The 14,563-nt window shown below is 47.9% G+C and overlaps 4 protein-coding genes across 4 annotated transcripts; 2 read left to right on the forward strand and 2 right to left on the reverse strand.

Annotated features, from left to right (window-relative positions):
* The first annotated feature begins 1,257 nt into the window (after positions 1-1,257).
* On the forward strand, positions 1,258-5,636 carry SMC3 (structural maintenance of chromosomes 3). The gene is made up of 5 exons (XM_001354638.4): positions 1,258-1,411; positions 1,474-1,588; positions 1,673-1,812; positions 1,888-5,007; positions 5,077-5,636. Exons 1-5 carry the CDS (start codon positions 1,397-1,399, stop codon positions 5,287-5,289), a joined length of 3,603 nt encoding a protein of 1,200 aa, XP_001354674.2. The 5' UTR covers positions 1,258-1,396; the 3' UTR covers positions 5,290-5,636.
* Positions 5,637-6,101: 465 nt separating this feature from the next.
* On the reverse strand, positions 6,102-7,046 carry LOC4815175 (uncharacterized). The gene has a single exon (XM_001354637.4). The coding sequence runs from the start codon at positions 6,937-6,939 to the stop codon at positions 6,217-6,219; it is 723 nt and encodes a 240-aa protein (XP_001354673.3). The 5' UTR covers positions 6,940-7,046; the 3' UTR covers positions 6,102-6,216.
* A 1,113-nt stretch (positions 7,047-8,159) lies between these two features.
* Positions 8,160-11,626, forward strand: Usf (upstream transcription factor usf). The gene is made up of 2 exons (XM_001354636.4): positions 8,160-9,755; positions 9,849-11,626. Exons 1-2 carry the CDS (start codon positions 8,551-8,553, stop codon positions 10,135-10,137), a joined length of 1,494 nt encoding a protein of 497 aa, XP_001354672.3. The 5' UTR covers positions 8,160-8,550; the 3' UTR covers positions 10,138-11,626.
* Positions 11,627-12,482: 856 nt separating this feature from the next.
* LOC4815375 (uncharacterized) lies at positions 12,483-14,392 on the reverse strand. Its single transcript, XM_001354635.4, has 3 exons — positions 14,061-14,392; positions 12,883-14,007; positions 12,483-12,823 (listed from the first exon to the last, which is right to left on the reverse strand). The coding sequence occupies exons 1-3, from the start codon at positions 14,298-14,300 to the stop codon at positions 12,641-12,643; spliced, it is 1,548 nt and encodes a 515-aa protein (XP_001354671.4). The 5' UTR covers positions 14,301-14,392; the 3' UTR covers positions 12,483-12,640.
* Positions 14,393-14,563: the final 171 nt, after the last annotated feature.

Raw genomic sequence — 14,563 nt, forward strand, 5'->3', positions numbered from 1 at the left:
AGTGGGCGATAGTGGACGATAGTATGGTTTACCCATCAGCAAAGACAATTTGTGCGCATTTATTCAAAAAAAAGAAATGGATCGCTTCTTTTAAAAAGGTAATACACGTCGCAAGCAATTAGAAAGTATGTTTAGGAAATTTTTGTCTAATTTAAGGCAAACGTCGCAGTTCTGCAGCGAATTGCGAGTGCACCTTAAAGGATATATTGACATCTTGGAACGTCTTGGATAAAACGGTTTGCATTGTAACTGACAATGCCAGCTCAAAGATCAAAAATCTGCCATGTTGCGCCCACACCATTAATTTGGTGGTCCAAGATGGTTTAAATTTTGACCATGACGATGTTTCAAAAGCTTTATTTTCAAAATGTAAAACCATAGTGAGGTTTTTCAAACAAAGTTCTATTGCGAACGAAAACTAAAAATTAGTTCAGGAAAATTTCGCATATACTTTGTTGCAGGAAACCCCAACAAGATGGAACAGCTTTCTCATTATGATACAGAGAATATTAGCAACTCATGAATGCATTGCTAGTGTGTTATTATCCACCACAAATGCACCGCTACCATTTACTGCCGAGGAAATAAATATTTTGAAAGATTATAAAAAAAATATTGTAATTTATTAAGAAAGTTTCCGAAAAGATTATCAATTTCATTGATAATACCATTGGCATATGGACTTTATCGTCCAGTCGAAAATCTTTCACCACAGTTAAAAACTGAAGTAGGGGAAAATATGAAAAAACCCCTTTCTACATATGAGCAACGGACTGTAACTAGGATGGCCACGATATTAGATCCGCGCTTCAAGAAATATGGATTTCAGCTAAACTCAAATGCTGAACAAGCTTCAGTCTTTTTTGTAAATGAATTAGTCAATTTGGCTTATAATGAAAACCCTGTTAACTTGGATGTTGAAGCAAACACTACAACAAAGGACTCATTTTTAATGATTTTTTGGACCAACGATCCATTAGTAAGAAAAGGAGTGTGCGATCGGATGCGAATATATAAAAAATATGAACAATATACAGAGTTTTTTAACTTTTATTATTTTTACCTTCTAGTTGGACCGCATATTGCATTTAGAATGTTAATAATGCTTTTAGCATCGAATCAACCGTCTTTTTACACTTTTAAAAACACTCACTTTTATTACGACTATCGACCACTATCGATGGTACTATCGACCAATATCAATGGTTTTGAAAATACTATCGTACACTATCGAAACATTGAATCATCGATAGTTTAGTAGCGCGATAGTGACCTACCATCGATAGTGTCGATAGTGACATCGATAGTTCTCCACCTCTACTGGGCATTATTTATGTATTTGTTGTAAACAAAAAGAGCGCGATTTTGTGCAAAAATCGTTGTCTACAATAATAAAATGCACATCAAGCAGGTGGGTAAACAGTGCTGCACAAGCCCACATGCTGGCTACAACGAACTCCGATCGAATTCCAGATTATTATACAAGGCTTTAAAAGTTACAAGGACCAGACGGTGGTGGAACCATTTGACAAGCGTCACAACGTTGTGGTCGGACGCAATGGCTCCGGCAAGAGTAACTTCTTCTACGGTGAGAAAACAGATAGAGACCATACCTAACGACTGGATGATTACCGATTCCTGATTCCATCGATTGTTTTTTTCCACTTCCCAGCCATTCAATTCGTTTTGAGCGATGAATTCACACATTTGCGGCCCGAGCAGCGACAATCGCTGCTGCACGAGGGCACGGGGGCGCGCGTCATCTCCGCCTATGTGGAGATCATCTTTGACAACACGGACAACCGAGTGCCGGTAAGTCCCTGGATGTTTCGCTGTGTATTCATGCAACTAAAGTGATTTTCTATGCGTGTGTGTGTCTATGTAAAGATTGACAAGGAGGAGATATTCTTGCGACGCGTGATTGGGGCCAAGAAGGATCAGTATTTCCTCAACAAGAAGGTGGTGCCGCGCAATGAGGTGGTCAATCTGCTGGAATCGGCTGGCTTCTCCAGCTCCAATCCGTATTACATTGTGAAACAGGGCAAGATCAATCAGATGGCCACCGCGGCCGACTCCTATCGTCTGAAGCTGTTGCGCGAGGTGGCCGGCACGCGTGTGTACGATGAGCGCAAGGAGGAGTCGCTGAATCTGCTGCGTGAGACGGATAGCAAGGTGGAGAAGATCTCCGAGTATCTGAAGACCATCGAGGATCGGCTGCAGACGCTCGAGGAGGAGAAGGAAGAGCTCAAGGAGTACCAAAAGTGGGACAAGACGCGGCGCACCCTCGAGTACATACGCTACGAAACGGAGCTGAAGGACACTAGGAAGGCCCTCAGCGAGCTGCTCACGCAGCGCAAATCCTCCTCCGACAAGAAGAAAACGTACAACATTGAGATCCAGAAGGCGCAGGAGAAGATCAAGGATGTGCAAAAGAACCTGAAGGAGGCCAAAAAGAAGGTGCAGAGCACCAAGGAGGAGCGCTCCGTTCTCATGACCGAACAACAGCAGCTGCTGCGCGAAAAGACCAAATTGGATCTGACCATCGTTGATCTGAACGACGAGGTGCAGGGCGACAACAAGTCCAAGGAGCGGGCTGATCAGGAGCTGAAGAACCTCAAGGTGACGATAGCCGAGCGCGAAAAGGAGCTGGACGACGTCAAGCCCAAATACGAGGCCATGAAGCGCAAGGAGGAGGACTGTTCCCGCGAGCTGCAGCTGAAAGAGCAGAAGCGCAAGGAGCTGTACGCAAAGCAGGGTCGGGGCTCGCAGTTCTCGTCGCGCGAGGATCGCGACAAGTGGATCCACAACGAGCTCAAGTCGATTAGCAAGCAGACCAAGGACAAGATCAATCACCATTCCAAGCTGGTGGAGGATCTGCGCAAGGATGCCACCTCCGAGAAGGACCTGGGCCAGAAGATCGAGGAGCACTCCTCCGAGCTGGAGCAGCTCCGCCTCCAGATCGATGAGCACAACAAAAAGTACTATGAACTAAAGAAGACCAAGGACCAGCATCAGTCCATGCGCAACGAACTCTGGCGCAAGGAGACCCAAATGACCCAACAGCTGCAGACCCAAAAGGAAGAGCTCTCCCGCGCCGACCAGGCACTGCGCAGCATGGCCGGCAAGCCGATCCTCAATGGCTGCGATTCGGTGCGCAAGGTCCTCGACAGCTTTGTGGAGCGTGGCGGCCAGTCCGCAGAGATTGCACGCGCCTACTACGGCCCCGTGATTGAGAATTTCAGCTGCGACAAGACCATCTACACGGCCGTGGAGGTGACAGCCGCCAATCGGCTGTTCCATCACATTGTGGAGTCCGAATACGAGGGCACCCAGATCCTCAAGGAGATGAACAAGCTGAAGCTGCCCGGCGAGGTGACGTTCATGCCCCTGAACCGGCTCCAGGTGAAGATCCACGACTATCCCGACGATCCCGACTCCATACCAATGATATCGAAGCTCAAGTACGACGAACAGCACGACAAGGCGCTGCGGTATATCTTTGGCAAGACCCTGATCTGCCGCAACCTGGAGCGGGCCACCGAGTTGGCCAAGAGCACGGGCCTGGACTGTGTGACCCTCGATGGCGATCAGGTGTCGTCGAAGGGCTCGCTCACCGGCGGCTACTTTAACACCTCACGCTCCCGCCTGGAGATGCAGAAGAAGCGCACCGAATACTCGCAGCAGATCGCCGAGTTCGAGAAGAAGCTGAGCAAACTGCGCAACGAGCTGAAGTCCACAGAGAACAACATCAATTCGATTGTGTCCGAGATGCAGAAGACAGAGACCAAGCAGGGCAAGTCGAAGGATGTCTTCGAGAAGGTGCAGGGCGAGATCCGGCTGATGAAGGAGGAGCTGGTGCGCATCGAGCAGTATCGGGCGCCCAAGGAGCGCTCGCTGGCCCAGTGCAAGGCCTCGCTGGAGTCGATGGACAGCACCAAGGTCAGTCTCGAGGCCGAGCTCAAGCAGGAGCTGCAGTCGACGCTCTCCTCGCAGGATCAGCGCGAGATCGATCAGCTAAACGATGACATTCGTCGCCTGAACCAGGAGAACAAGGAGGCCTTCACCCAGCGCATGCAGTTCGAGGTGCGCAAGAACAAGCTGGACAATCTGCTGATCAACAATCTGTTCCGGCGACGGGACGAACTGATCCAGGCCCTGCAGGAGATCTCTGTGGAGGACCGCAAGCGCAAGCTGAACAACTGCACCACGGAGCTGGTGTCCGCGGAGAAGCGGATCAAGAAGGTGAATTCCGATCTGGAGGAGATCGAGAAGCGGGTGAACGAGGCCGTGCAGATGCAGAAGGAGCTCCAGCTGGAGCTGGAGACGCATGTCCGCAAGGAGAAGGAGGCCGAGGAGAACATCAACAAGGACTCCAAGCAGCTGGAGAAGTGGACCACCAAGGAGAACATGCTCAATCAGAAGATCGACGAGTGCACCGAGAAGATAGCCAGCTTGGGCGCCCTGCCGCTGGTGGATGCCGACTACAGCCGCATCTCGCTGAAGAACATCTTCAAGGAGCTGGAGAAGGCCAATCAGCATCTGAAGAAGTACAATCATGTGAACAAGAAGGCACTCGATCAGTTCCTCAGCTTCTCCGAGCAGAAGGAGAAGCTCTACCGTCGCAAGGAGGAGCTGGACGTGGGCGATCAAAAGATCCACATGCTCATCCAGTCGCTGGAGATGCAAAAGGTCGAGGCCATACAGTTCACCTTCCGTCAGGTGGCACAGAACTTTACCAAGGTCTTTAAGAAGCTGGTGCCCATGGGCGCCGGCTATCTGATACTCAAGACGAAGGACAACGAGGGCGAGGAAATGCAAAAGGAGGTGGCCAATTCGGATGCCTTCACGGGCATCGGTATACGCGTCTCCTTCACCGGCATCGAGGCGGAGATGCGGGAAATGAACCAATTGTCGGGTGGGCAAAAATCTCTGGTCGCCCTGACCCTCATATTTTCCATACAAAAATGCGATCCAGCTCCATTCTATTTATTCGATGAGATTGATCAGGTGAGGTCTATTTGAAAACAACCATTTTTATACCATTTTTTAACGATCTGTGATTTCGTTGTGGCACAGGCCCTGGACGCCATGCATCGAAAGGCGGTGGCAGACATGATCCACGAACTGAGCGACACGGCACAGTTCATTACGACCACTTTCCGGCCGGAGTTGCTCGAGAATGCCCACAAGTTCTACGGCGTACGGTTCCGCAATAAGGTCAGCCACATCGATTGTGTGACCCGCGAGCAGGCCAAGGACTTTGTGGAGGATGACAACACCCATGCCTAGATACCTAGGACCTAGGACACACGTATCATACTAATTTCGGATTATTCACATTTTTTTCTACCAGAGATATGAATTATGATTTATTATTTTTCAATGTTATACTTTTTTCCTTAACCTCTTGGATTTAGTTTCGCTTTAAGATGTCGTCGAGTTCGAGTCCAGTCCCCCTCTGTCGCGTTCTTTGTGTCCCAGCCTCCCCGTCTCCTATTTATTCCGATACAGATAAAGATATATAAATATATATAGATATAGACACACAGACAAGGAGAATGAGAGTTTCCAGAGTAGCTCCGATGCCCCCCACACACCACATATAGAAATAAATTTAAATAGATTTACAATAACAATAAAAACGTGTACTAAAAATAGTTTAAGTCCCAGACGAAGGGCCTGTTTAAGTTAAGGAATCCGCGAGGATGAGAACCGATTTGAACCAGCTCGGGGAGTACAATGTGGCGGCATTCAGGCAGGACGATTGTTGCCTGCCCACGACCACCGTTGCTGCTTTCAGACCTGCCTTCTGGTTCTCACTCCCAGCCCATGGTGCACATCGCCACAGTTCGTTGGACGAGGCATCGCTGAGCTGCCTTGCCAGATTCTGGCCGTCTGCATAATCATTGGAAGATACTTTTTGGCCAACCCGCGCAGGGACTAGTACATCAGCTTTTAGATCAGCAAAGAGCATGGGGTTGGAACACTGAAATCGTATTCGAAGCTTAACCGAAAAGGCTTTTGCCTATGCAGATCTCCAGGAAAATGTTCCAAAAACTCCATTGAAGACATCTTTCCGGATGGGATGCTAAAAGAAGGGGGATTTTTCAACCATCTTATGATTTATTTTTACTACAAAACGCATACAAATCCTAATCAATCGGAAACCTTAAATGTCACGGGAGGTGCTATCAAAAGGGGCAAGAGCAGTGGCTCTCAGCTGGCATCCAATTGCTCCTGAATGGCATTGATGGCAAAGATGACGGAGAAGCACATGCCCACCGTTCCGACCTCCAGTTGGGTGATCTTGAACTGCAGCGGCAGGCGCCACAGGACAAAGTGATTCATGAGTACGAGCAGGGCCAGGCCCAGCGACCACCAGAACTCATCGACGATGGCAATGTGCCACAGACAGTAGATGTTCCAGACGACACACAGCCCCAGGTTGGCGGCATCCAGCTGCACGATCTTTGCCCCCAAGGCGCTACGGCCGCCAAGGCACTGATTGCTGATGGCCAGTGTCAGAGTGGTGGACCACAGCATCACGGAGATCCATTGCCAGTCGGCGCCGGCAATCGTACCCAACTGCAGTCGGCTGTTCAGGTGCTGCAGTTCGCCGATGATGAGGGTGATAAAGAGCACCGAGGCGTAGCGGCGCGATTTGTCGCAGATGAGGCGCTGCACTGTGCCGGGATTGGGGTGTGTGTGCCGCAGCAGACACAGCAGGCTGTGGCCAAAGAAAATGCCAAAGGCGGCCTGGGCATAGCGGCCAATGCTGTGCTTCAGTCCCAGTCCCGAGCTGATGGCCAAGACGAAGTGGATCAGGCAGAGGGACAGCTTCGAGGAGCCACCAATACCCGAGCCGGCCCCAGGCCCGGGACCGGCACTGTGTCCGTGTCCGTGTCCAGCAGCTGCACTCCCCTTATTACTGTTGGCCATCGAGGAAAAGCCGGTTTTCAGGCAACAACAACTGTGGGTGGTGGCTTCTTTGCGGCAATTCCTGGTCGGCTAGATATATATACTATATGCTATATTGATATATCGATATATGGATACAGTGACGAACACAAGTATTGGCCCAATAGACCTTTCAGTTGGCTGCTGTTTTCATAGCATATTCATTAAGATTGGTCATACAAAAATAGTTTCATTCGATAATGTGATACATTATTCTTAAGATTGCCTACTGGTTAAAAGAATAGTTTTATGGCATTTTTTTCAAAATCAATTTTTAACTCGAGTTCGATCGATTTGGTTCCCCTCTGTAGGTTTCACACCTCTTAACCGACGTTATTTTAATATCGATAGCTATCGATACATTATGAAATTAGCGTTGTAGCTATCGATAGTGGTGACACTTTGTCGATAGCCACGTTACGTTAGACAAAGACGCCCATTAGCGAGCAGCATGAGCCGTAACGGCGCGGATCTGCATACCCTGGTGAAATGTATATTATAGAATTGAATATTATGTTTGTTACCACAAGCTCCAAAAACGATATTTTGCACTTTGCTGCCTTCTTGTGGATACCAAGTATGAGTATCGCGATCAGGATTTGTATACAGGAAGCTAATCATATGATTAAATACGTTTTAAACATCTCAATTTGAGAAAATTTCTTTATTAAATACGTTTTAAAAACAGTTTGGAGAAAAGTATCTTCAGATAGGGTATACAAAAACCCATACGGTTGATAAGCAACAAGTCTTCAAATCCACCAACATTGACATGACAAAATTACGACTATTTTTTTTAAACTATTTTGCTTAAACCTTTATTTTGGACAATATGCAATAAAAACAAGTATTTTAATTAAACCAGTTAAGTGGAAAATCGATTCATTAATCGTATAAAGTTATGTGGGTATGGCTGAAGGTTCTATCTAGCTAGTAATATTCCACGGAACATCAAAATCGAGGAATTTGGTTTCCAATCCTTGACGGCTAACGATTAACCCATTGCAAGCCAAGGGGGTATTTTAATATTCCACCGAAAATAATTAAAATTTAATCATTTTAACGCAATTCAGGTGAAAGATATAGTTGTTTTTTTTTTTGAGTTCAGAGCAAAGATGGCATGGATATACAAGAAGAACCTACAATTATTAATATTTTTCGCCATATACCTCAAGTGGTTGAACTATTTAAAAAGAGGGGGCTTAAGTGGGCTAAGTTCGGTTTTTCATCACACTGGTTGTTGTTAACAAATCGAGTTGTTAAATGGCAACGCAAATGCGTAAAAAGTCGCCGTTGAGCCCTCTAATCGCGAAGAACCTGGTGGCCAACCACCGCGGCAGTTAATATCCAGATCCAGGCAGCAACGGGTCCAGCCAGGCAGGCAGCATAGCATCCCCGCAGCGCAGAACAAGTGCCAGCGCGAATCGGGCCTGGGAACCAAAAGCTCCAATTGGACCTATCCGATCGGATTCCCTTCCCGATTAGAGTTACGTGAACGGAGCGCGGGAGAAAGTAGACAAAAACAAAAAAAACATAAGCAGAAGATTTCGTTGCCTGCCAGATGAAAGCAGCAGTCGATCGTCGGTCGACGCTATGAACGCCAAGAAACGCCAACGTCTGGACCTGGGGCTGGAACTAGCTGCCTCGACGGCCCTGGCTACTGGAGCAGCAGGTGGACCAGCAGCAACTGCCACAACGACCACGACAGCCGAGCTATCCGATGCTTTGTTAGCCAGTTCGTTTGGCAATGGCCAGAGCCTGTTTCTCACCAGCGCCGGCAATGGCAGCGGCGGTGCCCAGATCCTTTTGACCATCTGCGGTGACGAGAACTCGGATGAGTCGCAGGAGTACTATGCCATCAAGCAGGAGCCCGATATGGATTTTAATTCACTGCTGCCGAACAACCTACAGCTGCCCACTGGCTGTGAGATCTATCTGGTGAAGGACACCACAATCAGTTCGCCCATCCAGCTGAGTGGACACAACCATACCCATTCCCATACCCACACACAGACCCAGACCCAGACCCAGACGCACACTCAAACCCAGAGCATTCCGCCAAAGGCAACCATCAAACTGGAGCCGGATTCGATGAGCGACCGCTGTGGTCTCACTGTAAATAAGCTATGCACATCGTCCACGAATATTCTGTACGTGAGTAACGGCGGCAGTGGCGGGCATTCACATCCCTCCACAAATGCTACGGCAACGCCAGAGACCACGACATCAACAGGAACAGGAACAGGATCAGCAGCAGGAACACCAAAACCAAATCAATCTGTGGCGGCAACGATAGCCAAAGTGGCGACAGCAGCAGCCGCCGCATCTACAGCCGCCACATCTACAAGCACAATGCGTGCTCTGAAGCTGGTCGAGGAGACGCATGTGGGAGCAGCATCAGCAGCAGCAGCCAGCACGGCCAGTGCGGTTGGTACTACGGTGTCTGCCACAGCCACTGCCACCTCTAAATTGGATGCGTACAAGAAGCGGGACGATAAGCGCCGTGCCACGCACAACGAGGTGGAGCGGCGACGTCGCGACAAGATCAATTGCTGGATCTTCAAGCTGAAGGAGATGCTGCCCGCCGAGGGCAGCCGCTACAGGCCACCAGCCCCCAGCAGTGGGCAAATGGAGTCGGTGAGCATCAGTCTGAGTTCGAGCACCAGCGAGGCCAGCACCAGTCCCGGCCTCAGAATCAACCCGAGCGCCAATGGACGGACGCCGCCCAACGACTCCAAGTCGCAGATATTGATCAAGGCCTGTGAGTACATCAAGAGCATGCAGGGCGAGATAGACAAGTGAGTAGAGAAAGAACGCTAACGAGAGCGGGAGAGTGGAAAGGAAAGGGTCATGTCATCTGATACATACATACGTATATTTTGTATATGCAGCTTGCGCGAGGGCCTGCGTGAGGCGGACAAGCTGCGTGTGACCAATAAGACGCTGCGGGATGAGCTAAACAGCTTGAAGCGTCAGCAGGAGCTGCAGGAGCGCTTCCACACCAGCACCGGCGGTGGATCGTTTAATGTGACGCTCAATTCGTTGAATAGCTCTGCTACCAGTGACCTGTTCGATGGCATAGATGGGCCACACCAAGGCGTCGGCATGGGCATGGGCATGGGGATGGGTATGGGGGCCTTTGGCAAACGCGGTCTCATGATAGCCGACTTCGATGAGTAGGGTAATAGGAATAGGAGGGGTTTGGCGCTAGCGCTGGCGCTGGGTAAAACGCCCCCCGCCGCCGCCCACCCTCTGCCACACCAGCCTCAAGCATCCTCCAAAGAACGACGTACCACGTACAATAAATTTTGGATTTCCTGTTATCGCTGTTAAAACATTACATATTTATATAGAACAAAAACTCTACTATTAATTAATTAATTAATTTTAAACTTTTTTTTTTTTTTGAGAGCACGGATCCTCATAACATTTTATTGCCATATCCTTCCTCTGTTGTTTGAAGGGTAATCGTATCTCATGCCATACATCCCTCAACATATACATATGTAGTACTCATAATATTACGAAGCCTACGATACCTACTTAAACCTTTTGTCTTAAGCATCCATTTATGCCATTTTCCATTTACAAAGAACTACAACAAAATGAAACATTATTATATATACCCATACGCCCCACATCCCACATCCCACTCCATATACTTGGATTTATCCATCCCATATACATATATGTATACTATCATATGTATATCCTATAAAGTTAACGATACCTACCTACTACTTATACCTTTTGACTAAAGCATACATACATACAAACATGCATACGACATACATACACATACACATATGTATTTGTGAGGTACACACGCACATATTGGCTTTGTGGCTGTGTGTGTGTGCTCGTTTTTTCGATTTTAATACCGTAACGTACTGTTTCTCGCACTAATTACCTAAAGAAAAAAGATAAACTTGAAGATATATGCTATACGTTAATGATATATAAGATATATATTATATATATATGAACACGGTATACCCTCCACACCACACAGCTCCCCCCATTTTGTACATATAAATTTGTGCTACAAATCGAATGAAGAAAAATGAAAGAAAGTAAGAAAGGGCTAGATTCCCAGTACTTCATATAGCTCCTCTTTTCTGGATGATGATGATGATGTTGTTAGGGGGAGAACCGTGAGCGTATTGTTGATAGTATGGTAACCCAAATAGTTGAATATACATAAATAATATTATTATTATAGTTAAAAATACATAAATTGTTGTGAATGTTATATCATTGTTTTCGATATATGATGTTTCCAAAGTATACACACATAAAGAAAAGCGATTTATATATTTCATAAGTTGACTAGCATAAATATATATATATATTATATTATATATCACACACACACACACAAACACACACACAACAACAACAACAAGATGAACAAATGTTACAAATTGAGAGAATTACGGGGAGTAAATCGGAATTGCATTGTACCGGAGACTCCCATATAATTATCATAGGCATAGCATCATTGACGATAAACAATGGACGGAACGGGGGGGAAATTTGTGTTAATTGTTGCTATCTATATACAAAAAAATACCATACAATAATATCATATATATTTCTGTCGTTTGACAGCCAATAATTCTATTCAATTTCAATAAACGGAATCAATAATGGTTAACGCGAACACACACAAACAATTCTATTTATTATTTTCTCATTCAAATTCTCTTACAAATGCGGGCCCTTTCATGACCCTTTCAAACAAATACAAGAGTATTTGGCATGTACTGCACATATATGTGGGTTGATTCATAAGAAATGATACTTTTTCTCAGCCAAAAAGAGATTTCAGCTCGATATTTGTTTCTGTTTTGATTAAAGTCTCCCCTCAAATGCTATTTATCCGTAAAGTAAATCCGATTCCCTGTCTAGACTTTTGTTTGGATTAAGTGAAGATGATAGCCATGCGCTTCCTTTGAATAATTCCCATGATCGATCATGTTACACATGATTTTAATGGGCATGAATGATTCCCAGCGAAGAATTTGTTTAAAAGTCGTCTAGTGTCCAGACTTCACTTCGGGTAATGATAATATTTCCCACAGATATTCGTATTTCTGGCTGGGCTTAACGATGATATCCATGAGAGAGCAGTTGGGGCTTCCATTTAATGTTTATAAATATTTATAATATTACAAGGCGATAAGGATTGGATCTTTCCGAAATCATTGGAGCAAGCTGACGATTGAAATAAAAGAAAACCTCAGGATGTCACAGCCCCAGTCCCTATAGCTGAAAGTTAGAAGTACAAGAAGGATCAAGGTAGTACAACCCACTGCTGAGGATGCTCGTGAAGCCTACAGTTGGCACGTGTCCCAGAGGATCCCATCCCATTTCTTAGACAAGCAAAGGATGGATATATTTTGGTTGTGGACCAAATGCGGACCAGATACAAAGCTCGAATAAAATGCATCTAAATTGTGTCTATATCTCTGTATATATCATTTAGAAAGATAACTTAATAAGAACTCAGCTCACAGCTAACCTAAATCTGATGAAAATCCCATAGAAGCCATGCATTAGATATGGAATTGTATAAATGGTTATTATAGAAAAGACATTTACTGATACAAATCAAGTGCAATACTTAAAAATAGATAACGAATCTGGAAGATTGTGGACGTGAGATATTGGCATTAATGCGCTATCCATCCGCAGTGGTAGTCACTCGCCGGGCGTACTCCCCGATGTGCAGTAGGCCGTGCTCCACTGAGGCTATGTGCAGGTTGTGGCCGCTCATGTAGTCCGCATTGATGTGGGGATTCTGCAGCTCCGAGATGAGTGTCGAACAGGCGGCCGCTGGATCGCCAGTGCCGACAAGATTTCCCTGGAATATCGTTCAGTGAGATGGGATGGGGAGAGGAGAGAGGCAACTAAGTCACTTACCGCCCAGAATTCATTGCCGGGCAGGGCATTGCCATCCCAGGCATAGGTAACCACCGGCAGCATGTCCTCGTCCAGCTTGTCGGCCGGATTGCGGGCGGAGATGCGTATGCGGATGCCCGACTGCGGCATGGTGGCGCCGTCGTGCAGGCTGCGCACCCACTCCAGGTGGAACCACGAGAAATGCACCACCCCGATGTGGGTGAGACGCTCGCCCAGGGCCAGCAGCCGCTCCTCGAAGGCCTCGAAGAAGAGCTCCTCCTGCTTCTCGGTTACCTTCCACACGCCCAGACCGATGCCCACGACATGGATGTAGGCGGGCTTGCCTGCCGCCACACCACGGGCTTGGGCCTCCAGCAGCAGGGTGTCGAAGCTGATGGCGTACCGCTTTTTCATGATCAGATTGTCGAAGATGAGATCGCCGGGCCCAGCACATGAGAAACGCTGCCCATCCACCGCGGCCTCTGTGTATTTAAAGTCCCTCGGCTCCTCATAGAACCCGCGCCAGAGCCGCCGGTAGTCGGAGGCGCGGGTGGCATTCTCGCTCGTGTCGAAGCCATAGCCATTGGCCTCAATGTTCTGTGTGGGCGAGATGATAATGTCCTGGTACTCCATCACATTGGGACGCTCGAAGCGGGCACCGATCAGGCCCACGATGACGCCCTCCCTCTCGATGGTGCTCTTGTCCTGGGTCACCTCGCCGGCATTGGACCGTCGTCCGTTGTTGATGAACTCCGAGTGCGTGGAGACATAGAGGAGGGCCGACAGCTTGATCTCGTCGTAGCTGAGCACGTCGGCCAGCAGGAGAGGTGGCACTTCTGTTGCGCTGCCCACCGACTCGAAGCCCTCAAATCCAACGCTACCGTCCAGCAGACGGTAGTAGTCCCCGCCACCGAAGAACCACACACATCGTTTGCTCAGCAGACGCTGCACAAAGTCCACCAGAGACATGCCCTCGTATACGCTCTTCTCCCGGCTGTTGCCGAACTCCAGTTTGTGCTCCAGGAAGCTGATGTACAGGAGCAGGGTTCGCTCGTGTATGACGGGATAGGCGGACGCCACCTGCTGCTGAATGCTCGCGAAGCGGCCCGCCGGCTGCGCCTTAACACGGCAGGTGTCGGTCGGAAACTGCAGATTGAAATGGAGGTAAGCCCGAGATGGTTCTGCTGGTCTTCGCTTACCTCAACGGGAAACTTGTCCGATAGGGCCATGAACTTGTCCAGATTCACCTGCACCCGGGGCTCCTCCACCTGCCGGCACTGGTTTAGCAGCCCAATGCCAGTAACTGTTCTGGGCATGGCCGGTTGCTCCTTTGGCCATGTCTGGCAGGTGGCACCGCGTGTATTTGCCATGACTCGACTAATCGATAGGACTTGCAGCAACGATTTGAGCAGGTTGATTCGCTTCACTGGAAACCGCATACCCCCCTTCTGCTTTCCAATTAGGGGGAAGAACGCTTGGCGCTGTTGGGCTTGAGCACAGCAGCTGTTTGCGGCAGTGTTGGAAAGCGCACTAAGGGCACGAATTCAAATGCAGTTTTCGAGATTGCAAATATGATTCGAGCCAGGCAGAGGCGTGGAAAATCCAGGCTGCACTTAAAGGACATCTTCAACATAGGGCAAGGCTAGACGAGGATGTGGACCTCACCTCGTCACGACAAACCAGTCGGGACAAACAGCTGTTA

The sequence above is a fragment of the Drosophila pseudoobscura genome, chromosome X, assembly GCF_009870125.1.
Source record: "Drosophila pseudoobscura strain MV-25-SWS-2005 chromosome X, UCI_Dpse_MV25, whole genome shotgun sequence".
Classification (NCBI taxonomy): domain Eukaryota; kingdom Metazoa; phylum Arthropoda; class Insecta; order Diptera; family Drosophilidae; genus Drosophila; species Drosophila pseudoobscura.

Bases quoted from the DNA above. Each gene is read 5' to 3' on its own strand.
- LOC4815175 (XM_001354637.4), bottom strand. From the start codon at position 6,939: ATGGCCAACAGTAATAAGGGGAGTGCAGCTGCTGGACACGGACACGGA.
- Usf (XM_001354636.4), top strand. From the start codon at position 8,551: ATGAACGCCAAGAAACGCCAACGTCTGGACCTGGGGCTGGAACTAGCT. The intron at 9,756-9,848 runs GTGAGTAGAGAA...TTGTATATGCAG, and splicing joins ATGCAGGGCGAGATAGACAA to CTTGCGCGAGGGCCTGCGTG.
- SMC3 (XM_001354638.4), top strand. The intron at 1,589-1,672 runs GTGAGAAAACAG...TCCACTTCCCAG, and splicing joins CAAGAGTAACTTCTTCTACG to CCATTCAATTCGTTTTGAGC. The intron at 1,813-1,887 runs GTAAGTCCCTGG...GTCTATGTAAAG, and splicing joins ACACGGACAACCGAGTGCCG to ATTGACAAGGAGGAGATATT.
- LOC4815375 (XM_001354635.4), bottom strand. From the start codon at position 14,300: ATGCGGTTTCCAGTGAAGCGAATCAACCTGCTCAAATCGTTGCTGCAA. The intron at 14,008-14,060 runs GTAAGCGAAGAC...TTCAATCTGCAG, and splicing joins CGGACAAGTTTCCCGTTGAG to TTTCCGACCGACACCTGCCG. The intron at 12,824-12,882 runs GTAAGTGACTTA...ACGATATTCCAG, and splicing joins CCGGCAATGAATTCTGGGCG to GGAAATCTTGTCGGCACTGG.